The sequence below is a fragment of the Astyanax mexicanus genome, chromosome 19, assembly GCF_023375975.1.
Source record: "Astyanax mexicanus isolate ESR-SI-001 chromosome 19, AstMex3_surface, whole genome shotgun sequence".
In the NCBI taxonomy this organism is placed as follows: Eukaryota; Metazoa; Chordata; class Actinopteri; order Characiformes; family Acestrorhamphidae; genus Astyanax; species Astyanax mexicanus.
Window position 1 is genome coordinate 19705967 of NC_064426.1, and position 27919 is coordinate 19733885.

The following is a 27919-nucleotide window of genomic DNA, read 5'->3' on the forward strand; positions in this document are numbered from 1 at the left end:
GTCCAGCAGTATCAAGTAATTTAAATGCGAGAACAGCATCGGGTAGTTTCATTTTCAACTTACTCATTTTGTTGTATACCCGTTCGAATTCAACAATGTAATCCATCATGGTAACGTTGCTATCTCTTCTGATGTTGTCGAACTCCGTATGAGCATCGTACTGACGGTCTTTCTCCTCTTTCAAGTACACCGTGTCCAATTTCTGCAAAAGCGTTGTTAATCCATTGTCTTTGTTCAAATCCTCCGCGGATATTTCCAGTGCTATAGTCCTCGCTTTTCCAGTTAGAGACAGGGTTACTGCTAGCGCCTGTTTCCTCTGGTCCAGCTCAGTAACTAGCTTCCAGATCTTGATTTCATTCTTCCAACTTTCATAATCCGACTTGTTTTCATCAAACGGAGGCCGCCATCCTCTGCTACCAATGTTAGTGAACAAAGACGACACGCGTTTTAAACGAACTCCAAACTTTACTTCTCCGTATTCACACAACCACCATTACATCGCTCTCCCTCAGAATGACCCCCCCCCCCGTGTTAACAATACAGAGACAGGTTGTAAGAGAGTCAGATGAACAGAGAAAGATAAAATGCTAGAGATAACTATATGCAGTTTGAAAGTATAGAAACTCTGACGTCTTATAATGCACACCAACAAAACAAATCAACAATAGAGCAAATCAACAGGCATTCACTGTTTAACAATAAGGAGGAGAATGCTGAAAGTTCAGGGGAAGTCGAGCATGATTTCCAGCATAAACATACGCGCATACACAAACCCCACTTCAGCCTACAGAAAGAGTGGGGTTGGGTAAGGCACGGCTTTCTATTCATGGCAATTAGATCATAAGTCTGAGGTGCTTTTTTTATGCAAAAGACAGTTTAGGGTCTCTGTATCCTGCAAATTTAGAACATTGTGTTGAATCATCTGTTAAAGACGCATCAGTCAACAGCCTTTTTGTTTTTACAAAACAGACAAAAACAGATAGATGCTATTAAACATTTAAACATTTATCTGTTTTTTTTCTTCAAAATTAATACCCAAAATATTTTAAAAATATAGCAGATCTACATGCTTGCATTCACATTAACACAAATGCAGGTACTTTGTGGTTGAACGGGAAGCTATAAACAGTTTCAAGCATCATAAGAATGAAAAAGGTTAGAAATTAGCAGAAAAAATGAGAATCCTAACAAAACAAACAAAATTCTGCTGGTGAGTTGACTCACACAGGCCAGCAGCAAAGCAAGAGTCTGACAGCATAATCTATCGTTTAAGACCTAATTAATCTGTCTAAAATGAGGAAATTGTGACCTAATATTATTATAAAAAAAGGCTGTAAGATTTTAAGATTTTAAACAAATACATGCATGCTGTTGTATGGCTAAATTTTGCCTGTAATTTATTAAGGCTATAAATCTGGTCATTCACCAAAGGCGTCTCGATTTTTAAATGCTAAAAATATTGTCTCCATTTGGGCTTTTGATTCAGTTTCTTAATCTGGTGGACATTAATATAAACACATGTGTTTCCTGACATAATAATTAGATTAGTCTGCAAGGCAGACCCTACTCCATATACCTCTTTTGGGGATTTTTAAATAATACTCAAAAAAAAGTTTCTGTGACTTTGCAGATTCTCTCAATGTGGACAACATCAGAAATAAAATGTTTCCAAATGATTTACTGATTGCTTGATAATCTATATGGGGAAAAACATAAAGGAATAGTAGAATTGACTGACTGGAGACATGAACGCATTTCCAACTGGCCAAATTCTGTGTCGGGTACAGCCCTAACAAGGTCAGTCAGTTCATAATTAACAGTGAAACAGATGATCACCATTAGGTAAAATGGGTTTGCAGGGAGGAACAACCTTCCATTCAACAGCTGATTACGTCATCATCTTCTACTGATACAAGAATAATGCAAGAGCAGTAAAGCTGCCGTAATCTCAATAGTCTGATAAACAGTCAAGGCCAGAGCAGGAGATTTTACCTTGAGCTGGTTCAGTTTTAACAGGTCTGAGTCCATCACCGCCGGCGTTCCGATAGCGCTGAGGAGACGCCTCTGTTCAGAGCGCCTCTCAGACAGCAGACGGTTTGATCCCTGCGAGAAAAAGGAGGAGTGTGCAAATTAGTATATTAGTGCTGAGCTAAATTCTGCTTGAAGAAAAATAATTAGGATCAACTGAAATTCAAACTTATACTATATACTATATACTGATGTAATTACAAAAAAAAAAAACTCACTGTATTTTCATTTTGTATCAGTATCAGTGTCTGAAGTTCAGTCCACCCCCCAATGTCAATGTACAGAAATTAGCATAATTAAAATTCTGTGTTCTACTTTAAAGTAATATTTAAAATAATAAACTATTATTAAGCTATAAACTAATTATTGTTTTTGTTATGCATAAAGCAAACCCTAGAAATTATTATGCAACATATAGAAACCACCTTGCAACACTAGACGCCATAGTAACAAATCAGGATACCATATGCAACACCTTGCAAATCACCTTCAAAAAAGGCACTTGTCTAGCAACCACTTGGCAAGACCCCAGCAACCAGTGGGAATAAAATAGCAACCGTCTAAGCTGTATCACAGCAATCACATAGCACAGCACAGCAACAACCTAGCAACAGTATAAAAACAGCATGCATATACCTTAAAACACATGACCCAACAAAACCATAGCAACCACGTGGGATATCGTAATATTGCAAGCACTCACCACCACAGCAACCACCTAGCAACAGTATAGAAACAGCATGCAATACTAAAGCAACCACCTTGAAACACTACAGGATCTAACAAATCCATAGCAACCACATGGGATATAGTAATATTGGAAACACTCAACACCACAGCAACCACCCAGCAGCAACACAGTCACCACTGTGATACCACAGAAATCACCTAGAAACACTATAGCAAACACCTAGCAAATACTAAGTAACACCACCTTGCAACACTACATCATCCATTTACCAACCACTAAGCAACACCATAGGAACCACTCCATAAAAACCATAAAAATCACATAACTAGCAATCACGTGGCAAAACCATAGGAACCAGTGGGAATAAAACAGCAATCTTCTTAGCAACATCACAGCAACCACTATGCACAACACAGTAACCGCCAAGCAACAGTACAGAAACAGCATGCAATACTATAGCAACCATCTTGAAACACATACATAATATAACAAAACCACAGCAAACATAATAGTGAAAACACTCAACACCACAGCAACCACATAGCAACAGTATAGAAACAACATGATCAATAACCACTAGGCAATGTCATAGTTACCATAGCTACCATATGTACCACATTGCAAAAGCACTTATCTAGAAACCCTAGTAAAACATAGCAAAAAATGGCATAAAACAGCAACCTTCTTAGCAGCATCACAACAACCATTTTGCACAACACAGCAACTACCTAGCAACAGTACAGAAACAGCATGCAATAGCAACCCCCTTTAAACACTAACAAAGCCATAGGGACCACATGGGATATCGTAATCTTGCAACCACTTAACACCCCAGCAACCACCTGGTGGCAACATAGCAAGTCCATGGAATACCATAGCAATCAACTAGCAACAGAACAGAACTCATCTACCGTTACTTTATCACAACCTAGCAAACACTAAGCCACATCACAGCAATCATCAAGCAAACACTTAGCAACAGCATCGCAACAGCATCATGTAAAATCCTGTGTCAGTAAAATACCGCAGTTTCGAAGTCCACAGCTTCCTGCACGGCCTCAGGGAGGTCCAGGTCCAGATAGACGTCCTTCTCCTTGCGGCTGATGGCGTAGTATCCCTCACTTCGGGCGCAGCCTGTGACGTGCTCTCTGAGCTGTCCATCCGGGGTCTTCTTCTTACGCCGCGGGTTCGGGATGTTGGTCAGTGCAGACGTGGGTTAAGGATCGAAAACTTAATAAGGAGAAGCTTAACATGCAAAACATCATAAAAAGAGACTTAAGTACAGAAAAATGCTTAAAGGCACAGTCGGAAAGTTTTGGGGATTTGGGAAGCGAGCCCTCTCTGGTAAGAATATGTAACTGCATGTGGAAGAGTCCTTTAATACAGATTACGTAAATAAAATCTGTGCGACACTACTAAGGATCAGGAGTGTCGCCATGTTTTCCTTCTAAATCAGCAGGTCTCGCCTCTCGGTGGTGGTAACTAAGTTAAAAGCTAAAGTAAAGCTAAGCTAAGTAAACAAAACTGTAAAACACTTTTTTCAAAGTCAAAGCTCTGGAGGTTAATCTACACAGATTTAGCTTCTGAAAACTGTTTAAGTGAGTAAAGTGCTTCCGTTTGTTTACAGTAATCTTAGATTTTCAGATTTCCACTAAGGCTAGGTACAGCATTATTAGCATTATCGGCTAAATTAGCGGGTAAACGCCACCCGACATTGCTACACTGAGGAACCCTGAGTGTTCCTGTAAGCCAGGACAATATTAGCTAGCAGTCCTTCCCACATAGCTTGTTTAGCTTGGTAAGTGTGCAGGCTACAGACCGATAATGCTCAGCACAGCAAAAGTGCTAGTGCTTTGCAGCTAATGCTAACGCTGCTGCAGCAGTACTAGCCAGGGTTGGCAGCAGGCCAATAATACTCACCTCAAAACGACAAAAAAGCTAGCGCTTAGTGAGGTTAGCGGCTAATGCAAATACTGGTCCAGCCTCGGGCTAAACTGAAACTCCTGTGTAACTCTGCACTTCACTGGAGTGGCTTTACTGCTTCTTACAACCCAACTGGTAAAATTCATGCATAAGGCACACTGGATTATAAGGCGCACTGATGATTTTTGGAAAAATTAAAGGATTTTAAGGGTGCCTTACAGTGCAAAAACTATGGTAATATATTAGACACTGATACCAATAATTCCTCTAAACTCAGGAATATTACAGCTTCAGATTTAAAAGAAAGGAATCAATGAGATAAAATGTATATATTTTTTTTAAACATAAATAGAACATTTTCAAAAAGCTGTAGAAAACCCTCAGAAATCACTCCTCTGTGCTTTTCACTACTAGCACTACTTTCATATCCTGCTCTCTATCCCCCCCATGTGGCCATCCCAAATACTCTGGAAAAAAGGATATTAGGGTGAGGGACCCAGTGTGTGTCATTGAGCCAGTCTGTGTTGTGGTCGTTCTGCAGAAGCTTCTCATAGGTGTTCATCAACAGACTCATGTCCTCGTGGTCCAGGCCAGCGTTCCAGATGTCATAGAGTATGGTCATCTGCTCAAACTCGCTGCGCTGATCGAAGGAGATCAGCTTCTCCGGTGTAGAGGGTGAAACAGGGGCTCGTTTGGGCTTCCTTTGGGTGGACGGGGTTACGCCAGCATCCTGAAGGAAGAGTCGTTCACTCTTCCTCACTTCTTCACGCTCAACCGACTCCTCCAAACCAAAGTCGGAGTCGGCTGAGTCAGAGCTGGAGCTGGACAGTTCGCCTGATTCCAGCTCCTCCACGTCAACGTCCATCTCCGGGTCCTGATGGCAAAGAGGAGAGAAGAGGAGAGAAGAGGAGAGAACAGATATAAGCAACGACAGCGTCAGGTAAGAGAATTAGGGATGTTTGAGGAAATAATGGTAATAAAACGTCCAAGAGTTCCTTGACCTGCCCATCTGACTGTCTTTCATGCTCTAATAGACAGACAGAACCTGGCAAGACAAAAGTCTTTGTTTGAATCACTGTCAAAACACAAAATATTAAAGATACATTCAGTTGTAATACAAAATTGCACTGGTAATACACAACAGAAGCCTCATCACTCATACTACCCATTACTGTTTTTGGCAAGATTTATTTCTCAAACAATCCACAGTCCAAACAGCGAGACAAAAAGCGAGACGGGCCTAATCTAATACTAATCTAAAATGCAGGGTAGGTTTGTATGTTAGAAGCTTGGATGAGCTTTTGTGCAAATACAGTTTGAAGTTTTCCCAAACTCCTAATGAACCAAAACAGAGCTCCTTACAGTACAAACCCAAAGTGGTGTGCTTTTTTTTAACAAGCAACCACTGCTTAGCATTAGCGTTGAGTCTGTTTCTCAATCCTGATCCTGCACCCCCTGTTCTGAACAATTTGCACACATTTTTTAATCAAAGGAGAAATATATAAAAAAATATAGTGTTGTTAATTCAACGGTTAATAAGAAATTTGTCTTTTGTGTGGTTACTTTTTTGGGGGGGCGGGGGGGGGGAGGTATATCATATATAATCTGAAAAAAAAAACAAGTAAGTAATGGGTGAGGGTGATCTTTTAGGCTATTTCTGAAACATGGCCACAATCTTGATAGCCACCATATTTTGTTTGTGAAATAAATGGGGGGGTTCTGCAACTTTTGACTCACCCTGTCTATTGTATAATAAAATGGAAATATGTTTTGTTTATTACTCAAACTACAAACAATCAAAATCCCTCATCTACTGCCACAGTGTGCTTATATCATACCACTGCACTGGTATTATTTTCTGTAGATGCCCCAGAAAAACTGAGACTGATAAAACACGAAGTAATTTAGATATTTAGCTCGCTACTGGCCTACTAATAATGTCATTTTTTTTAATCTATTTTTAATCAAAATAAAATATTTCACTCATTTAACATGAAATGTTACTAAGTTGACACCACATTGAGGTGATTGAGTATTGCTGCAGGTTTTCATTTCAAACAAACCTGAGCACAATAGGGTTGCATATCTTATGATTATTTTTTCAATTCATCGATTAGTCAGCAATTATTTCTGCCATGTTCTCCATCTCTAAAAACAATAAAAACAACTGAACATGAAATTTAAATGTTTAGATGTTGTTTAAACATGAAAAGTAATAATCTTTAGTGAATAAATATGTAAACTGCTGTGTTTGGGCACTTTTGGAGACACAAACTGATTTGAATGTTAACTATGTGAGCCATTTACCCATCTCCCATTGCGATTCTGTCCCCAGCACTTTGTGAAATGAAGTACTGTTACAAATTAACGATTAGTCAACAATGACACATTGAATTTATCAACATTGTCAATTATATCGACTAAACGCTGCAGCCCTAGAGCACATCTGACCACTCATTCAATCAAGTCCTGCTGCCTCACCAGGCTCAAAAATCCTCTATTGATGCTGTTTTAAGAGCTTTTGTTTTTGGAGGCAAGAATGTTGAATTTGTCCACCCAAACAATTAAAGAAAAGTGGAACTGGAACAGACAGCATGTCAATCTTACACAGACTCTTAGCCTGACCACCAAGTTCTTGTAAATTAAAATGAGGAAATCTGCATGAAAAAATAAAAGAACTTAACCAGACGTCGTGAGAAGTTGAGTGATTTCCTTTGCATTATTTGTGTCTCATGAAAATTAAAACCTCAAGAAAAACTCAAGCAAATGCACGTTGTGACGAAACTCCACAGACAGACTGACTGATAGAGAGATACACACCTCTAACTTCCCCTTCCTCTGTTTTTTGCCATGTTCCTCCTTTTGGCGCTTGGGAAGCTGTACATCCACATTCTCTTTGTCTTTTTTAGTCCTCTTTTTACTCTTTGCTTTCTCCAGCTCCTCCAATTTCTTAAGTGACCCTTTCTTTTTGGACGAAGGGCTGTGGAACGGCGCCTCAGCCCAATCTGCGCCCTCGGACACAAGGCCACCGTAAAGTTCGACTGCTTCCCCCTTGCCTGCCTGAGCATCTCCGATAACCTCCTCCGGAGCCTCCTGCACACCGTGCTGGTTGAGGTCCGCGGGGAGGAGGACGGTGGAGTCCTGTTTTGTCCTCTTTTGTGCAGAAGAGAGAGGAGAGTGAGGGAGGAGAGCTAGGTATTTGGAGTAGTTGTGTTCCTGCAGGATGAACATGCCTTCCGGGTCCAACTGACGGAGTCGAGGATGAGGAGCAAATAAATCCCCCTCTTCCTCCTCCAGCTTGTGTTCCTCAGCCTCGTCTGAGGTTTCCGTTTCCTCGGAATCGATGTCCGCGTCAGGGTCCATCTTTAACGCTACATCGGCCAGCACAGACAGGTCGGGAGTGGATGCGGTGGCCAGCTGTAGCAAGCTGGACGCTCCTACCTGCTCCCTCAGTCTTAACCTCTGCTCCAACTGTTCCTCTTCATCATCCTCATCCTCCTCCTGCAACACAGGGTACAAAGAGGAACTGTGGGGAGGGGTGGAAGCCGACTGGCTGGGTGTTCTTGCACGACCTCGAGGGCGACCCTTCTGCGTGGGGGTGGTTGGGAGAGGGGCTGGCTCCTTGTAAGCAGTTTTGACCAGAGAAGCATGGTCCAGAGGTAAGTTCTGGACTGTAAGGCAAACTGGAGCAGCAGGTGTTTTGGGAGAGTCTTTGCCTGCTCCACGTTTGGAGGGGGACTTTGAAGGGGGCGTCTGTGGGGACTGAGGGGGGCCTGGACTTTTTCTGGGCTCCTCCGACCGAAGGGAGCGCACAGGAGGAGGGACGGTGAGAACTGAAGTGGGGGACTGCGGCAGGGTGCTCCCCTCGCCTGGGTGTGAGGCGAAGGGGCGGAGCATTGGAAGAGGTTTGGATGACGTGGGCAGGGCAGCAGAAGTGGGTGTGGTTGAAGGAGAGGTGGCAGTGAGCACATCAGGAGGCTGAGATTTGACAGGAGAAAGGAGGAGAGACTGTGAGGGAGTTGGAGTTGCAGGTGGAGACAGTGGCACAGCACCAGGCTCTGGTGTTGGTTTGACCTCGTTCTCCTCCATGGAGAAGGACACGGTCTTGCGCCGCTTCTTGAGAGGAGGCAGGATGGGAGAGGAAGGGCGAGGACACGGCGGAGATGGCAGTCGCTGATCCGCAGGTTCTGCGACGGTCGTCTTTTCTTCTGTGACAAGAAATAAAAAACACAAAATATTAAGAGAAAAAGAGGAAGAGGGTTTTTCCAGAAAGTTCATTTTTTAAAAATCCAGTCGCGTGAATGAGGTTCTTTGGCTTACCTGGTTTAACCTCCACAGCAGCCACAGCAGATGATTGGTCAGCTTTTGCCTTTTCCCTGTGAGAAATAAATTAGTGTCAATTCAGCTGTCAGTTCATTCTTTCCTTGGATATAATCAACAAAATCCATCTGATCTCTGTTTTGATTGATGTTTTGTACATCTGTTAGTGGCGATGCATGCAGTTATAAAACAAAGTTATACATAAAATAAAATAAAGATGTCAATCGAAAAAGGTGCATACTTCTCTTCCACTTTTTCTGTGTCCACAGCCACGCTATCCATCGTAGACTCGTCCATTGTATCCAATCCTTCACTCTCCTCCTCTGCTCGCCCAGCTTCTTCCTCATCTTCATCTTCTGAGGATGAAGATGATGAAGACGAGGATGAAGAGGAGGATGAGGAACTCTCGGATGAAGAAGAGATGCTCTCATCGTCACTGTCCGCACTGAGGGCTTCATCTGGTTAGGCAATAAAAATAGAAAGAACATTCACAAATTGTAAAAATAAATAAATAAATAAATACTTGACGACATAAAAATAACGGATAATAAACATAAAAAAATCTGCTCACCCTCTGACTCTTTGTCACTGTCTTCTTCATCCTCCTTGAATAGAAATAAAGCACATAATCGCACATTACTGACAGTCCTTTACGTTAAAGTATCATCATCATTAAGATCATGTCAAGTCTCTAATAGTCTAACATAACTATCACACAAAGAGCACTGCTGCCACCTAGTGTCCACTTCAAGCAAAACACTTATTCATTCATGTCTTTTTTTTTTTTAGTACAATTCACAGAAGTAGTTAATTTTCAATGAAAATCAGCATGGGTCTTTGCATTCACAAATTATAAAGCTATTTAAGAAGCCTCTTTGAAACAAATATGCCATTGCTAGGAATATAATTTCTATCATTTTGACAAAACCATTATTTAATAAATGTTTGTAAAAGTTCTCAGAGTACTAGCATGTGCTTTTTAATTGATGATTGGTTGCTCAACACTTTCATGGAAGTTATATATTAAAAAGGTATTTGTTTTATTTACAAACAAATACATTGAAAAAAGAGTGAAAAATATCAAACAGTGCATGTATGTGAAAACTGTGACCTTTCAGATTCAGTTCTTATGCATTTATTAATGGGTATTTAAATAAAGATGGGCAAACTTAAATTATATTTATTATTATATTACATGATTCAATTTATTAAAATGACCATTTTTTAAACACAAGTGGGTGAGATACAGAGAGCGATCGATATAGAGACAGAGTGAGCGTGTAAAACACAGCCAGAGCGCCTGAGAGCCTATAGCACAGCGACAATGTGTGTAGATAAATTAAATAAACAAACAATGAGTGACACAAAGAACCACACATTCAGAAAATCACCTTTTCAGAAGAAGATTCATCTGATGTTTCCTCTCCTTCACTATCCAGATCGTAAGGTTTACGAGCCTTGGCCCTCTTCCTCCTCCGAGTGCCCCCTCGGTCAGGTGCCCGACTCTCCTCTGGACGGACTGGAGCATCAGAGCCTTTACCCTGGTATGAATCTGAAAGAAGATAAAAAAGAAGCTCAGGTTAACAGAGAAGAAACACGCTCACACCAAAGTGTCCATAATTGCACACTTGATATAAAATAATGCATTTTAAAGCTGCAGCTCAGCTAAACATGTATGCAATGTTTCTGCATAACCTTTTTCACTAATATTAATATATATATATATATATATATATATATATATATATATATATATATATATATATGCCTAGATGTTTGCACTTGCTTAAATAGCGTTGCACTATAGAGCTAGGAGGCTTTTGCAGCCAACAATGAAGGAAGGCTTACAGATACCAGGTTCTGCAACACTGTGCAAACAGCACGCCTAAACTGTCACACCATTGCCTTAAACCCCACACATATTTTAATTATGTGGTCTCTGACAGTTGTATGTATGTGATATACTTGATACAAGCATAGTGCATAGGTTAAAGTGACAAGAGCAACTATTTTAAGGTCTAAGGTCCATAATTTGTTTGTATACAGTACAGCATGCAGGGGTCCAGTCACTCATTACTGAAGATACCGTATTTTTCGCACTATAAAAGCCTTTAATTTTCCCCAAAATGGACAGGGCACCTTTTAATCCAGTATGTCTTATATATGAATTTTACCAGTCAGGTTGTAAGCAGCAGTAAAGCCACTTTGCTGAAGTACAGCGTTATACAGGAGTTTCAGTGAAGTTCGCCAGTATTAGCTGCTAACTGTCAGACTCGTCTAAAATGCTTTTTTTCTTTCTTTTTAAAAAATATTTGTAAAATTAGCTGCTAACAGTCAGACTTGTATGGAATGCTTTTTTTTCTTTCTTATTAAAGATTTTTTGTAAAATTAACTGCTAAACGTCAAACTCGTATGAAATGCTTTTTCTTTTTTTCTTTTTTAAAGAATTCCTTTAAAATTTTGTTTACTTAACTTAGCTTAAGTCAGGTCTGATTTCATAAGGAAAACATGTCACCATCCCTGTTCCTCCTACTAGTTACTACTGTCACATTAAATGAGCTTTATAATCCGGTGGGCCTTATGTATGAAAATAGACCAGAAAACAGTTGTTTATTGATAATGTGCCTTAGAATCCGGTGCGCCTTACAGTGCAAAAAATAGTGTACTTTCAGGCCAGGCCTGAAAAGAGACAAGAGAAATTCACCTTCATCCTCCTCATCCGGTGGGGTGGAAGGTCTGGCTCTTTTCAGTGACACGTCCTCTGCAAGCTCCTGAGGTTCTTTCCTTTTCACCTGGAAAATAAACACCCACACACATGAGTCACTCTTGCCAGCAGAGACTCGTACAGCTACTTCCAGCTCTTAAACAACAGACAGCTTTTCTCATAACACATGACAAAAATAATGTAACAGCAGTCTACACATTGATCATTAAGTGCTACCTCAGGGGATGGCTTCTAAACCTGTGTAACTTGTGAGGTGTTATCTTGTGAGTGAAACTGAACACTGGCAGGCATTGAGCACATAAAGAACCATTGACACCCATAATAGAGAGTGCAGTGGGGGTGGTGATAATTCTTACCGGTAGTTTCTGGCTAGAAAGATATCAGATCCACATTCTATGCAGGAAACCCCACATGCATATCTTCATTGTGAGTGCAGATTCCTTTAGCTTCCATGTGATACATCAAAAGTCATACAACACGATGGTAGGAGTTTCTATCCCATAATATGAGTCCTGAATAAATCTGGAATTGGATCAATTAAAGTGTGAAATGGACTTGGTTTAGTGAAATATGGTGTACATACTTTTGTTGAATGGCTCACCTCCATTCACCCCCAGCATTTCAATATACAGTGCTTTTTTATTTCTAATTTATTTCTCATTTTTCTTATTATCTCATTTCCTCCCCAATTAACAAGGCCAATTACCCAACCCACTCATTAGATCTCCCCCCAATCACTATTGATGCCCCAACACCAGGATGGTGAAGACTAGCACATGCCTCCTTCGATACATGTAAAGTCAGCCACTGCCTCTTTTCCAACTGCTGCTGATGCAGCATTGCTGAGTAGCATCACAGAGCACTCGGAGGAAAGCGCAGCAACTCGGTTCCGATACATCAGCTCACAGATGCCTTGTGCTGATCGACATCACCCAAGGAGTGTTGTGGGGAGAGAGAGCCCCATTTTCCCACCTGGAGAAATCATGCTCTCTCCAATTGTGCTCTCTCAGGGCTTTGATGTGGTCGCCTCTGAGAGCGGATGAATCCGATTCCAGGTTATGTTTTGTCAGAGAGAGAGAGAAAGTGCTTCAGAAGTCTCCATTGCTCCACCAGCCGCTCGCATTCAGTAAAACTGAGCCGGATCCTCTATCAGAGGGTGTACATGTGACGTAAGTATGTAAAGACACGTGACATGGCCAGGATAACTCCCGTGAAAAGCAACCCGAAAAGCCAGTTTTTAGAATGAATATATTAGACTTAGCAGGGATGGTTGTTTAAGCACACTGGTACCATTAAACACAATATTTTGTTCCTTCTCCACTCAGAAATACTTCTGCTTTTAGTTTAGAAAAAAAATAATACGGACTGCCACTTTAAGATATATGGAGCCCTTGTGATGACGACAAAAAAATATGACCCAGATTTCTTTTAATTTAATTTGAACAAAAAATTGTGAGTTGGGCATGTCAGATTATGTTCATTTATAAGCATGGTGTGTGGGGGGTGTGTGTGTGTTAACATGATTGGCAGCAGAGTGAAAGGTTTCTCTCTAAGTAACTCAGAAACATATTGTTTACGACATGGCACATTTACTGCGTCTCAAATGGGAGTAGTACATCTACTTGCACCGGAAAAGTACCTTAAAAGACGGTAGTCGCAGAGCCCCCCGCAATGCAAAGCCCTCCACGCCTCCACTCTTCGCCCAATCCACCAGAGACATGAGAGGCTCGCGTGGCCGACTGCTCGTCTTCTCTTCCTTCTTCTCATCCTCTCGCACCACTGAAACACTTCGCATAGCTGTCTGGAATGGCTAAGAACAGACAAAGAGAGATCATAAGAAACTGAATGAACACATTACATTCATTTAAGACTCAGACAACCCTAGTTTGACCTTGAAACACAATCAGCATCACTTAAACCTAGTGCTGTGCAATATGACTATAAATATTGTAGGGACGACAGAAAAGTGTTTATCGTGCTACTTACCTTCTATCATCCTTATTGTTTCTACAGTAATTTCATCAATTATTCATGTACATCTGTGTGTTCACTATTTCTTTTTGATCTTTTAGAATTCGTTTGATTATTTTTCTTTTAGCATTTTGAGCTTAGTTTAGTTGGTTATTTTCCTATTACATATCTATTTTCTGTTTTTATCAAATGTTGTTATTAGCTTATTAGCTAGATTGTTGCTAGCCTCCTTGTTATTTAGCATACATAATGTCTCACTGGTCTTTTCAATGAATGTTGACTCATTCATTTAATACCTTTATCTTACTATTTTAAGCCAGACAGACACTGTGATTTTTTAATCAGGTGCGGAGAGCTCATCTGCATGTTTGAACGGTTTGTCCTGTAGGAAAACGAATGCAATTTATTTGCTGACATTTATCTGCATCCACCTGCGGATGTTTAAACGCGCGGATGAGCTGTAACTTTTGGATCAGCACAAAAATCACAGTGTGATTTGTTACGCTGAACATAGTTCTACATCGCGCCACAGACCATTTTCGTCAGGCAACCGACAGCGCACCAGGAAAGTGGTGAGAATTCTCGCCGGCCCAAATTCGGGCATCAGGTCAGTCAGGCTCGGGTTCAGGCAGACAATCTGAACTCTAAGCACTTTCCCTTCCATTTAAGTGCTTTTCACACAGCAGAATTTGCAAAATAGATTTCTTACTGCAGACCTGTCAACCTTAAAATAAGTTTAGGAGAACAATTTATTTTAAATGCTGGTATTTCCCTGGATGTTTAGGACTAGACATTAATAATAGTGTAGTGTGGTTTAGGCCTGGCAGACTACAACATTTTTCTTGTGTTATAATATCTCAGCGTAGTTTTGAGAGCCTGAGAATCTTCAGCACATGTATCTTGCCGGATTTGAGTGTTTGCTAACCGGCCAGTGTGACAGCATGAGTGGCCGCAAACACACGCACAATACACAAACTTGGAAGGTCATGTGAAATGTGAGATCAAATGATATAAATACTTTACAACATGGAATTTTACAAGCATACAAGGGGTCCACATCCTTAATCCTAGCTTTTTGTATTATTATTTGATTTAAAAACATTTGTTGTACCAAGTAAATAAAGAAAAAGTGTCAAAGAGCCTATAAAAAAGCAGATTCATTATGGCTCATTACTTTAAAAGTACCAAGTAATCAAGCAACAAGAAAAAAATAGACAATTAGAGCTGGGCAGTATACAAGTTCATACGGTATACCGTAGGGGAAGATATAACCGGTATGCATTTTTTATACCGCCATACTACTAGAGGTGCTGCGGAGAGCTGCGTAGAACAGCACCGCCAAAGAAGCACGCTGGGACAGCTCGCTAGCCAGTTAGCCTAACAAGCAGGTTAGCTCTATGCAGAACAATAAACTGCCTGAGAACAGCACTTTACCCCACAGACGAGCCCAGAAACGGTCCTGAGTACAGAATCATTTATTCAGCAAGTGATAAAACTCCCTAAAACTTAAGGTGAGCAGTACTACAGCCCTGTTTATATATATTAATACTGTAGCTACCGAACTTAATTTCAACTATGAAAGGCTTGAACTATTTAAAATATATAGTTTTGTAAAGTTTACCATGTTAAAGAGGCGCATCTCTTGAGGTCTATTGTTTGCATTCTTTAGTTGTTTTTCTGTTAATGAAGTGTAATTTTGCGGGGCAAAGTAAACCTAACAGTAATCAAAGTCTTAATTGAAACCCTTAAGTGTTTTATATTACATGTACTCACAGTACAGTAAGTCACAAACCTATATAAAAGCCCAGTCATACAAAAAAAAAAAAAAACAATAATAATACTAAAAATACTGTGATATACCGCGAAACCATCAGAATCTTGCAAAAATACAGCGATATAAATTTTTGGTCATACTGCCCAGCACTAAATCCAATATAGAAGATAAAGATGCATGAAGACGTATAGATAATCGTTTTGTAATTGCATCGTAGAATCGTAATCGAATCATAAAGTGCCTAGAGATTCCTACTCCTACCTTTTACTCCATTTTTAATATAACTATTTATGTTTAAGTGAATACATGACACAAATATAACACCAATACAACTATTAACTCTCAAGACTGGACCACCTGGCCTAACAGTGATCCCTAGAGTCATGTGGTTCCATTTTGAAGCACAAAAGGCGCTTACCTTAGCCTTTCTCTCTTTACGCTCCCACCACTCATCAAAAGTGCCAAAGGCCACGTTTTCTACCATCTTGCGGTTCAAGTCCCTCTGCATGATGTTCTTCATCTCCTCAATAAGAAGTGTAAGTACTTGCTGAACTACAGCTTCGTGGGGGTTCTGGTCCATCATGCCCATTTGGTTCCCTGTTTCCCCGTAATGCTCTTCTTCCACAGCCGGTGCTGTGCCATAGGCTGGCATGGGGTAAGGGGAGGGGTAGTGCTGAGGGAGGACATGTTGGGGCCAGGTAGAGTGCTGGGGAGGGATGGGATTGTGGTGAGGAGGTGGTAACTGGGCGGCATGCGGATCTGGGTATGGATACTGCATGTGAGGGGGCATATAGCGGTGGTCCTGGTCATAGTGGTTGCCTGCAGTACCGTCTTGGTCCATGTATGGGTGATGAGGGTGTGGAGGAGGTGGTGCATGGGGATGGGTCACTGAATGAAGGTGATAAGATTGTTGGTATTCAGAAGCTGGCGGGTGTTCTCCGTGGGGCACTTCGGAACCATTGCTCGATGCAATCCTCATCTGGTGCAAGCGACTGAGCATCTGGGTCTGCATCTGGAAGGACATGCCACTGTACTGGCTCATCAACTCCATAGAGTTGGCGTAATCGTACATGTGGTGCGAAATCTGAGGTGGATATTCCGGATGCAGCTCCATGTGGGGCAGTGGAGGAGGAATGCCAGGAGGTGGAGGAGGCTGAAGGGAGAAGCCAGGAGGTGGTGGAGGGGGCAGGTGGGGAGGGTAAGAGGGGATGGGTGGAGGAGGCATGTTTGAGCCGAAGTGCTGTGTGCTGTCTGGGGGAGGACTTGCGGAGGGGTCTGAGGTCTGTGAGGGAAGGATCATTTGTGACGTGGTCGTGGGCGAAGAGGACGAAGAGGCAGCAACAAGATGCGGCATCACCGCGGAGATGGCAGCGCCATTATCTTCTTCTTCCGATATCTCCATGTCTTCCCCAGAGGAATGAGGAGATGGCTGGAGGAGTGAGAAAATAGGAAACATTTGAGATGCTGACACAGTACAGTACAGGTTCTAAACAAGAAGGCAAATGCATCAAAACAGGTGGAAACAGCTCGACTGTAGTTGTAAATTTAGGCAAATCTACTAAACTTGGATATAGGAGTCTGCAAGGCGTTATTATCTCGACTGTGTGCGCAGGTTTGAAGCTTTAGGCTCTGGGTGTGTGTGATTTGCGGTTAGTCCCTTAGTGGGTAGCCTGCTAGCTAATGCTATGTTGTGTTGTTACACTGGTAATGTTAGTTAATAGGCTAACCACTGTGCTGTGTAGTGTTAGCAGTTGGTCTGTTAGCTAAAATTACTAACTAAAACTCTCAGACACAGGTTTGTATCATCAGTACTCAGATTAGTTTGTCAAAAACAACTATTCCGAGCTGTCTGATGCTCTGAATATCTGTACTAGAGGGAAACCGTAAACGGGATTCATAAAATTGGAGAAAAAAAAGTGATATTTTGTTGTTCTGACATCAAATTTGTGAGAAAATTTAGTTTTAGAAAATGTTAAAGCTCCACTAGGTAGGATTGAGATTTTGTGCTCGTGGGCTCCCCCTACAGTTGCAGAGTGTAATAAATGTTTAATTAGAACTAAAGGTCGGAAAGCAGGGCGCAGTTCTTGCGAGCGTTGGTTGCGGCCGCCTCGGAAAACTTACAGAGTCTGGTTTGAACTCAGAGGAGCCCGGCACAGATACGAGAGCACCGGAAATCCTACCTAGTGAGGCTTTAAACATATGACCCAACATAATAATAATAATACACACTGTGTATCAACAATTGAATTGAAACAAACAGTACTGGTCAGATATAAATCTGTTTTTGCTAGATATGTCATGGACAATAAAAGCAGTATATATTTCTTTTTTCTTAGGTAAGACGTAGCCTTAGTTTGCTTTTTGTTTGTGCCCCTGCTCATCCTGCAATGTGCACATGCAAAATTTAGCATCTTGGACAAAAAAAATAAATAAATCATGTCATCTTTTAGAATTACAGTACTTCCAGGTAAAAGTGAAAGAGCTCAAAAAGAGTATAATATTTTTTGTGTGTCTACTGCTGGATGCAGCACTCTTTTTTTACACTGACTAATAGGGACTATGCTAACAGCAGGGATCTGCCAAATAAACCAAAATGCCTCAACCAGTTTGAAGCAGGTTAGCTGCGATTCCAACAGCCGGCACTGGCAATTTAGAGGGTTAACTGCAATGTTAGCTTTTTTTAGGGAACATCTTGCTGTTTGCTGTGCATCATGTGGGAATAATAATTGAAATCTAAATTATTAAGCCTAAAATTGCAATTTGCCATGATCCATACAGCAAAGCTCAACCACAATTAAGCCACAATGCTAACAGACACAGCAGTCAGCTTTAACAGGTTTTGAGAAGGGTGAAGTTTCACACCAGAGTGTGTTTGGGATCAGGTCTCAATGTTTTTGTTTTGGTCTGCATCCAAGTGTGAATATTAACACCTGCCTAAATGATTCACACCAAAGGTGGAAATAAAGCAATGCCCGATTTACCAGGCTAAATTCCTCAAAATGTTAAATCACATACAAAATATTGCAAGCTTTTATTTCTGCAATAAGATAAAGCCTTCTACTTCTGTGTGGTAATATTATGATACTATATAGAACACACACACTGTTGTTTGCCTATCAATCATATATTTCTAAGTTTAAGTATCCGCTATGTGAGCATCCTGATCAAAAACAGACAGACGAATATTGCTGTAATCAGATTCAGATTCCTTTGTTTTTGATAAAAAAATAAATAAAACAAAAACTGCTAATTTTGGCTAAAGTAACGCAGGCTTAAGGAGGACACAGAATCGGGAATCAATTTTAAAAACAAAATGATCAGTCCACCTCTTATTTTAAGATCTTAAAACGCACAGAAACAAACACCACATCAGTATTCGTTTCTTAAGAATCTAAGAAAGTCACTTACCTGTCCTTCTCCATTGTAGGTGGGCGGAGTGTGGGCACCTACAGTCTTGTGTACATCGGAGATCATATGGGAGTGTTCCTCTTGGGAGAAAAGAAGTTGGTCCTGTACAGAGTTCAACAATGGGCCAGAAACAGAAGCGACGGAAGCATCCACCTCTGCAGGGCTTTTCCTTTCGCAACCTCCTCCTCCTCCTGCACCTGGCCTCTTCCCTCTGTTCCGTCGTCCATCCCTGTCTGCTCTTCTCCTCAGGTTTCCATCTGACTCCCTTTGCTTCTTGAGGCTTGTCCTTTCTCCATCCCCATCCCTTTGCTTAATCGACTGTCCGTCAGCGTTCTGCAGCCCTCTCCTCTCTTCCTCTTTCCTGTCCTCCTCCTCGTCATCCAAGGCAAGGAAGGAGAACTTTGATTTTTGCTCCTTTAGGAGCATCTCGATACGAGAGTCCAGACTGCTGCTGTGGTGAACGAACGGAAGGCTCTCGTTTGTGGAATCAGGTTCTGGGGAGGAGGAGTCACGCTGAGGAAGAGGTGGAGAAAGGGAGGCTGTGGAGGAAGGGAGATGGTGAGGGAGGGATGTGGAAGATGGAGAGGTGGAGGACGAAGGGATGGAGGCGTGAGGAGGAGAGGAGGGTGGAGGAGTGCGGGGGGGTTGGGGAGGGGTGCTGGGACGGCGTTTGGGTAATGTCCATTGCTCTTCTCGCGTGGGGCTTGTTTGGCCAAAGTCCAGCGAGCTGAGCGTTTCTGCCACTGCGGCAGCGATGACGGAGGCCGGAGGAAGGGGAGGGGGTGGTGGAGGTGGTGGTGGGGGTAGAGGGGTGTGGTGAGAGTGGGTTCGATAGTCATTGTCCATAGAGCCTCTTTCCCCTGAGCCCTGCGGACGGAAGGATGGCGAGGGGTCCAGTCTGGATGAAGAGGGGGTGTCGTGAGCAGGCAATTCTTTAGATTGAGGGTATCCTCCGTATGAGGTGGAGGAAGGGGGAGGAGAGAGGCTGTTGGAGGAACGGTGGGTGGAGTAACGAGGGTCTGAGCTATTGGCGTAGTCTCCGTCTCGCTCTCTGTCACGGTCTCTGCTGCTCCTCCGCCGGCTGTGATGGTTGTGCGAGTGGTGGTGGTTCCGGTGCCTCCCGTGGTCACTAGAGCGAGACCCAGAGCTGTCCCGCCGGTAGGGCCTGCCATCCCCTTTCTCCTCGCGACGTTCAGGATGGTGGGAGTGGTGGGAGTGATGGGAATGGTAGGAGGATTTGGAAGAGGAAGCAGACGAAGAGTTTACGTCCTGTTGGTGGTGATAAGAGGAGCGTCGTGAAGTTCCATATCGCACCCCAGAGTCTCTGTCTCGCTCCCTTTCTCTAGGACCCCTGTCTCTGTCCCGCTCTCGGTCAACCACAGGGGGAGACTCATATAAGGAGGCAGAGGGTGGCATGTGTGGGGGCACGTGCACGCCCGTGCTGCCTGCATTATGATATGGAGGGTAGGCCGGGGGCTCGTTGGGTCGAAACGGCGCTGAAGGAGGGGGAAATCCTGGCCGGCCTCTCTGGTACACAGAGGGGTCTTGAGCGGGAGGTGCATGGGGTTCTTCATACCCACGCGGAGGCTTGAACCCTGACGAGGAGGACACTGCAGAGGAAGAGCAGGATGAAGAAGGGACCATGTCTTGCGAAGCGTAACCAGTGTTCAGAGGAGCCGCACCAAAACCTGCATTCCTAAAATCACAGGAACAAAAAAAAAAGTGAAAATATTGGCTTTTTGCCCATGTTCAGAAGCAGCCAATAGGTATGAGAATAGTCAATGGGGTAATACATCACAAATACAACAAATAACTTATATGATTGTGAGACTGCAAAACACTAAAACAATATTATTCAAACTATTTACATGTGGAACAGGGTGTAAAAAACAAACCAAAAAATGTGAATGTCAACAAGAGAACAAACCTCGCCCCAGCGTAGCCTGAATCCTGGGAAAATGGGGTCCCAGAGCGTGATGTGTAAGGAGTACCCCCGCCCTGTGAGGAGGAAGAAGAACCAGGTGTGTAGGGCCCCCCGAGTGAGGATGGGGGAGTATCCAAACGCTGCTCCCCAAATGCAGTGTCCACAGAGCACGGGGTGGTACTGGCAGGTGGTGGGACTGGAGCCTGTTCTACAGAGAGCCTCCGTCTGGCATCAGAGGACTGAGAGGAAAAAAAAGGTGAGAAAATAAAGGGTTTAGTCAAAAGAAAACGGTACCGCATAACATACAAAGAAAAACAACACAAGAAAGAAAAAAACAATCCTTAAATTTGCAATAAATATTAAATACAAGTGTCCTCTCTCCATTTTTACAACTATAATGTAATTTTTGTTTTAATGAATAAAATAGAAATAAAATGAGATTAGACATATCGATATAACTTTAGAAATAACTTAAGGAACAAATGTAACATTTATTTGGCTTACATTTTAGCTTTCAATCAACTGTATGCCAACAATAACATGAAAGATATCTCCATTTAATTTTTTCTTCATATCTTTTAGTTTCACATTTATTAAGCACATTTTTCCACATAGACTGGTCACTTTGTAAATCCTCCTTTTTATAAATAAAGTACGAATAAAACAACAAATCTGGTGAAACTAATAAAAAAAAGAAATATTAGCTTAAATCAATGTAAAAAAAAAAAAATAAGTAGCTCAACTACTGTAGTCCTGTTGCCCTTTTCCGGCATACAATAAATATGTCAGCAAGCATCAGTTGGGAATATCTTCACATTGGCCATTATTGGGCAATACAAACATAATTTCAATCTTAGTGCATCCATAATGTAAACGTGGGTTACAGCAATTTACGTTGCATAAAACCACACAGATTTGGATCTCAAGAAACTAAATAAACTAAATTTAGGATATAATACCTTTACAATTTTCAGAACAAAAAAAACAAAACAATACCATAAACCCTGTACAGCTTTCACAGACACACATCCTAAATGACTAGAATTTTCTCTAATTACTAGATTAATCATTTTACAAAAATAGATGAATGAAGTGGTGTAAGTCTTGCCCAAGAACTTAAAGGTCACCTTCCGTCGTTTTTTCTTTCATTTTAAAATGTCTAGTTGTGGTCTCTAGTATGAATGAATGACATGTGAGCCGTTTTTGTAAAAAAAAAAGTGCTCAGGTGTCTCTGTATAGCTCTTTTTTAATGGACTGTTTTAGGGGTGTGTCCAAAATGACCGGATTCCAGCTTTGCTCATGAATATTCATACATGCAAACAGCATGCAAATATCTCTCCTCTGATTGGCTAGGAGCACTGCGACGCCCCTCCACCGCTCTGCCGCTCACTGCCTCCCACCTCCTAACTGATGAGCGGTGATGTTGCGTCGCTTCAGCTCCGCCTCTGGGAGTTTCTCGAGCCAAGGTGGGCTGGTCTGTGAGTTTCTGCCTACGTAGGCAGAAAGATAATTCAAAATTCACCCGTTTTTCGGAGGGGGGGAGGGGGGATTTCTTTGCTTAGCTCCTGCAGACAATGGGGGCTGCAAAACAGTTTAATGTGCAGGTGTACACATTCAACTCGGAGAGACCTACTGTATTCCACAAAAAACAAGAAAAATCGGATTTTCACGGAAGGTGACCTTTAAAGATATTGCTATATTGTGGCAGACATGCCAGGATATGGATAAGAAAGCTAATATGATGCACCACATTAAAGGCCCTGAAAGATTTTTATAACTCTAAAATCAGAATCCAGTGTGTGCACTTACTGTGTCAGGCTGGGCTGGAGCAGGGGGCTGAAATTTCTCTGTGAGGGCCTTGCCTCCAGTTGGTACGGTCTGAGGAGTATATGAGCCACCAACAATCAGGTCGTAATACTTCCTCCTCTGCTGACCTGAAAACATCAACAAACGGTCAGTGTTATAGTGCAGGTAATAATATAGATCCATTTTTTATTTTTTGTCACTGATAATGTAAATCTGCCATTGGACTCTCAAGTTGTCAAAATATCATGATGACTGAACCAATGCAAAAAATCCAAAATTACTTGGAATGCGATTTGTTTTCACCGACTGTCTTAAGAGAAAAAATGTTATTAATTTGATAAGAAACAAGATTTAATGACCATATTAGTTACAGGACAGAATTCCTGTAGAATTATTTTTATTATTCCAGTCTACACTGATATGCCATCTCAAATCAAAATCAAAGAAGCCACAAGTGTCTTTATGTTTAAAAGCGCCATATTTAGCCTTTTAAAGTCTGAATTCTGAACATGTTTCAAAGAAAACATAAATTAAAAATACACTACAAACAGGTGAATGACACATTATCAAGCCACATTTTTAGCAACCCTGAAACATGAACCTCCAAACACATATGAAAATTACTCCAGACCCCAAAGAGGCACATTTTCAGTTTCAATTTCAGTAGGCTTCAGTTTAAAAACCAAAGAGAAAGCAGGAATTGAATCCCTAGACAAGGCTGCGTTCACAGGCTAATTCTTCCAACCTAAGCGAGCAGATTCACTGTGGACCTCTACGTCACCCTGTTATATCATGTATTAACAGTATGCAGTATGAAGTTTTCTGTTCTTCACACATATATTACAGCTTTTTCTGTGGTTATCACGAACAATCAAGCAGAGGCGATACCAAAAAAATGAGGTTTATCTTACAGCCTTAGTCTGTACCTTTGATGTCTAGCTGGGCATGGACAATGTTGCCCATAACAGAGGTGTTGTGCAGGTGTTTGACTGTGTCTTTGGCCCCTCTGGTGCTGGTGAAGAGTACACGGGCCAGGCCCAAGTGCTTCCGGGTCTTCGGGTGAAACAAGATCTCCATTTCTTCCACCTCCCCAAATTTGTTGCACATCTCTAACAAGAAAGGTTCCTTGATGTTATCGTTTAGCCGGGCAAACGTCACCTCCTTCAATGGAATAGGACCCACGTAGTACTCATCCAACTGTTGGAAAAGAAAAACACAGAGGAAAACTCCATTAGGAGGAGGTAAAACTGCAAGCAGAAGAGGTCTGCTCAAAGCTTCAGACTTATTACCCTCTACTAGAGCTCTGCACTGGACCGATTTTTTATCCTTATTTATTTACATCATGTCAATTACGCACAACATTAACTGAGTGAGTATTATCATAAAGTGCATATTTATTTGCAGAATTTCTCCACAATTATATTGTCCTGGAAGGTTATCCAACTGCTTCCACAAATTACATAAAAAATTAAGATCTGTGCTGCAAAATATTCGTAAAGGGACCACTTTACAGACCACTGAGTCAGACCAATACCTTTTACTACATTTTCACCCAAACCCAAATAAAAAAAAACAATCATTAAAATTAATGCCTTATGCTTCAATATTTCTCCTTTACCAATTGTAGTGTTGTTCTCAGTCCTTGAGAGTTTGGTCTTTGCTCAGATCGGCTTATCTTATTGTGGTTCCTACTGCTCACATTTCAAGATGCATCAGAAAGAGCTCTTAAACATACCTGAATATTTACCTCCAAGCTTTTGTTGCACATCTCCAACATTTGTCCATGACAGGAAAATCATGCCCACAATTATGTAGTGTGCATTCAGCATTAGCTATAGCAAACAATGCCCACCAAAAGGCCTGTTTTAACTCTCTGCTGACCAAAAAGCGATAACAGCCACCAGAGCCAAAAAGACTCAACCAGACCTCAGTCTGTTCAAAAGTTAAAATTTCCTGTCTCTAAAGATCCTTGCAGAAAACAGGCCTTCAGACTGAGACAATTACTTATGAAATGTTAAGAATTTGTTCAGGTGCACTCAAGCAAGAAGAGCAAAACAATTCAGCCAAAATATGTATAAAAATGTACTCTAGAGAAAACAAGAATTGATGTGGAACATTTTCACTCACAGGTTGCAAATATGAGAAAAAAAGACTGACATTAAAAACATACCTTAAATTTGGGCACGGGAAGCGACAGCTCCGTGTGCCTGGACCATATCCTTCGGGGCCGAGGGTCACGTAACTCCCCCACAGGTGGGAACCCTGCGTCCTAAGGGTTAGAAAATAATTTAATGAATATTAATCGCTTAATAAGGAATCATGTAGTTATAAGTATTCCAAAAATATAGCCTCAATTTTAACATAAGCAGTGCTAATAGTACAAACCAGATTTTGCTGTTATGTACAATATCAATATTTATTTAGTGCTAAAAACTGACAAACACATGCACTTAAAACTGCATGGCCTGAATAAGCATAACGGCATACAGACTACCTATTTGACTACCTATAAAATCTTGATATTAACTTAAGCGGAATTATGGGCTGAAGCAGATATCCAAAATTTGATATGCATGTCAGTGATGATTTACTAACATTTATAAAATGTTGAAATTGAGACTAAATTACCTTGGATTAGCATGACAAAGAAACAAAGCATTTATTTCTACTAGTTTATGTCCAACACTTATGATCCTGTTGATAAAGGCCTTCAGCTGCAGCATATAAATATTAAAACCAGGTGTACCACAGCTAAACTTAAGAGGGCAAGGCTGGTAGATCTCCAAGAATGAAGATTCCCAGTATTGTGTAAAAGCTAAAGGTATATCCGTCTTATTAAATCCAACACAAATGTCCAATAAATAAATTAAAATATTTTAATGCATGGTGAGTCACTTAACACATTTCAACTGAAAGCATTGAAACAGATGTTCACAAAATGACTCAGAGGCCTCAGAATTAGCTTGCTGACAAGTAATACATTACCCTTAAATGCCCTGATTTTAGTTATTTTCTTGCTGACTGCGGCGTCTACCATCACAAACCAACTATATAAAAAAAGCATATACCGGCACACTGAAGTGAATCCCATCGTATCTGTAGATCTTCTGAGCGACCCTGCGAATGGCAGGGTCCTGTACAAGTTTGTAGCTCTTCCATTGCAGACTGAGAGCTCGCTGGGTGTCCGCCCCACTATCTGGATCCATGCTATTACTGCAGAGAAAATAAGAATGGTGAATGAAATTCACAGGACACAACGGCAAAGGCACAAATGGCACAATGGTAGGGATGCACCGATGTGGGAAATCAGACTTATATACTATATATAAATTTGCTGAAGAGGATACACATTTTATTACTTACAGAGAGACTCAACACACTGGTATAACTTTAAAAAACTAAAAAAAAAAAAATACATAAATCAAATCATTTTAAAGAATCTCTGTCAGTGTGTGTCAATTTTATTAGCATGGCCAGCATCACTTAGACCTTTGCTGCCTTACAATAAATACAGAAAGTCAGCAAGTATCGGTTCGAAGTATTGGTCATATTAATATCACTGAATGCTGCTGATTCAAAAAACAGTATCAACCTATACTGACATAACTTCAATATTATCATGCATCCTTACAATATTTAGTTCAATCGGCATTACATAGGTTAGTCTGGTAAACAAACTTGGACATGATGGTTATGTTGGTCATCCAGCTTAAGCTTTCCAAACTCTCTTTTTTGTTCTTAGGGAAAGAATTAGAAATAGTCAACCTAAAGAGTAGGTCAGATGATGACCAAGGGCTGTATGCAATCCTTGCTCAAGCCCTCTCCTGATCATCTTCCCTATGCTATTGTCTCTTGTTGCTGTTGGAGATGAGTCTAAGAGGAGTTAATCAGGTTTTTGTTGTGATGCTGCACGCATAGTTGCACAGTTGCAACAATAGCAGCTAATCATATCCCTCATAAACTGAGTCCTGTTTTTAACAATATTTCAACACTACTTGAAAGAACAGCCGATTTTACATAGCTAACGACTTTTACCGGCAACCTGCACTCATATCCACATGGTTATAACAGTATAAACACTAAAACTGTGGGCTGCCTGCAGAGTAGATACCGCTAGGTTAGGAGAAACGCTATGAACTGTAGCTAATAACCCCAGATTTCAAACTAAACTCGTTTTACCCTCCGTCTCCGCGGCGAATTTATCCGAGCACTAAAACAGAGGCTCCCGTCTGCTAAAGTCTTTTATCCCTCTTTTAGAGCCTCCAACGCAGCTACGAGCGGTCACCTGCACTTAGCTAAAGCGCTAACAAGCTAAAAACGTCCGCCACAATGCCGCTAAACAAGATAGCTAGCATGCTAAGCTAATGTGCTAACTAGCCGCTCGGCAGGCCGCTACAGCGAACCAGACTCCCGGAGACCCGCGGAGCCAAAAAGCGGCGTATTTTCCACTCCGGGGCCGCGCTGCCCGGCCTCGAGAGGTGCTGCCCGCGTTCCGGTGCCGCTTCGAGACATTTTAAAGCGCCATATTCCACCTAAAAGCGCTGTTTTGAGGAAATAATCGGGGTTAAACACACAGCGGCCATCGCGCAACCAACCTGAGAGCCTCGCCTGTCCGCCATTCGTCACAAGAACAACATTCCTTTGATTCGGCTCAAGCACTTTCCGCACAGGATCTGCCTATCTTTGCCGGCTAGCGAACTTAATGAAAGCGCTAAATTATTAAAACATGAATCAAACGATCCGTGTTTTAATTTACAGTAAACAATACAACACGCTTCATCCTCTGACGCAGCTATATATTTTTTTCTATCTGACGAGCTAGCAATGTGTGTCTTAAATTGGCGAATCTGCCGTTTACTTGCTAAAGACGTCACTAGGGAGTCAGGCGGGAGGGTGAAGGTGAAGCCTCGGCCAAGTGCATCAAAACAAACAAAACAAAACAAAACAAATATATATAAACAAATTAAACAGCCATAAAACAAACAAACAAAATAAACATATGTAAAGAAAATATGCAAGTATAAACAAACAAACGACAGATATAAATGAACAAACAAAATAAACAGCCATTTAACAAACAAAATAAACAGCTACAAACAAACCAACAAAAATAAACAAACAGACAAAAAGCTGAAAACAAACAAACAACAATTATAACGTCATGTAAGCTAGATAATTTGTATATAAACTTAAAATGAATTATACACAATTAATTACAATTAATAAAAATTACAATTATATCATTAATATTTATTTTATCTAAATAAAAATGCAAACCAAACATGGAATAAGATTTTGGAGGAAACCAGGCACTGCTCATCACGAGGCCAATACCATCCCTACAGTCAA

General features: G+C 41.3%; 1 protein-coding gene across 1 annotated transcript in view; it reads right to left on the reverse strand.

Annotated features, from left to right (window-relative positions):
* The window catches only part of setd1a (SET domain containing 1A, histone lysine methyltransferase), a 52948-nt gene extending 25563 nt beyond the window's left edge, over positions 1 to 27385 (reverse strand). The window contains exons 1-18 of the mRNA XM_022674232.2: positions 27166 to 27385; positions 25639 to 25783; positions 24741 to 24839; positions 23497 to 23767; positions 22574 to 22698; positions 20768 to 21003; positions 18841 to 20536; positions 15851 to 16861; positions 13327 to 13497; positions 11667 to 11754; positions 10354 to 10514; positions 9534 to 9567; positions 9204 to 9420; positions 8963 to 9018; positions 7463 to 8850; positions 5126 to 5516; positions 3744 to 3922; positions 1993 to 2103 (exon numbers count right to left, since the gene is read on the reverse strand). Coding sequence (XP_022529953.2) covers positions 1993 to 2103; positions 3744 to 3922; positions 5126 to 5516; positions 7463 to 8850; positions 8963 to 9018; positions 9204 to 9420; positions 9534 to 9567; positions 10354 to 10514; positions 11667 to 11754; positions 13327 to 13497; positions 15851 to 16861; positions 18841 to 20536; positions 20768 to 21003; positions 22574 to 22698; positions 23497 to 23767; positions 24741 to 24839; positions 25639 to 25776 — 6372 coding nt within the window. The 5' untranslated portion in view covers positions 25777 to 25783; positions 27166 to 27385. The remainder of the gene's footprint in view (positions 1 to 1992; positions 2104 to 3743; positions 3923 to 5125; positions 5517 to 7462; positions 8851 to 8962; positions 9019 to 9203; positions 9421 to 9533; positions 9568 to 10353; positions 10515 to 11666; positions 11755 to 13326; positions 13498 to 15850; positions 16862 to 18840; positions 20537 to 20767; positions 21004 to 22573; positions 22699 to 23496; positions 23768 to 24740; positions 24840 to 25638; positions 25784 to 27165) is intronic.
* Between the last annotated feature and the right edge of the window lie 534 nt (positions 27386 to 27919).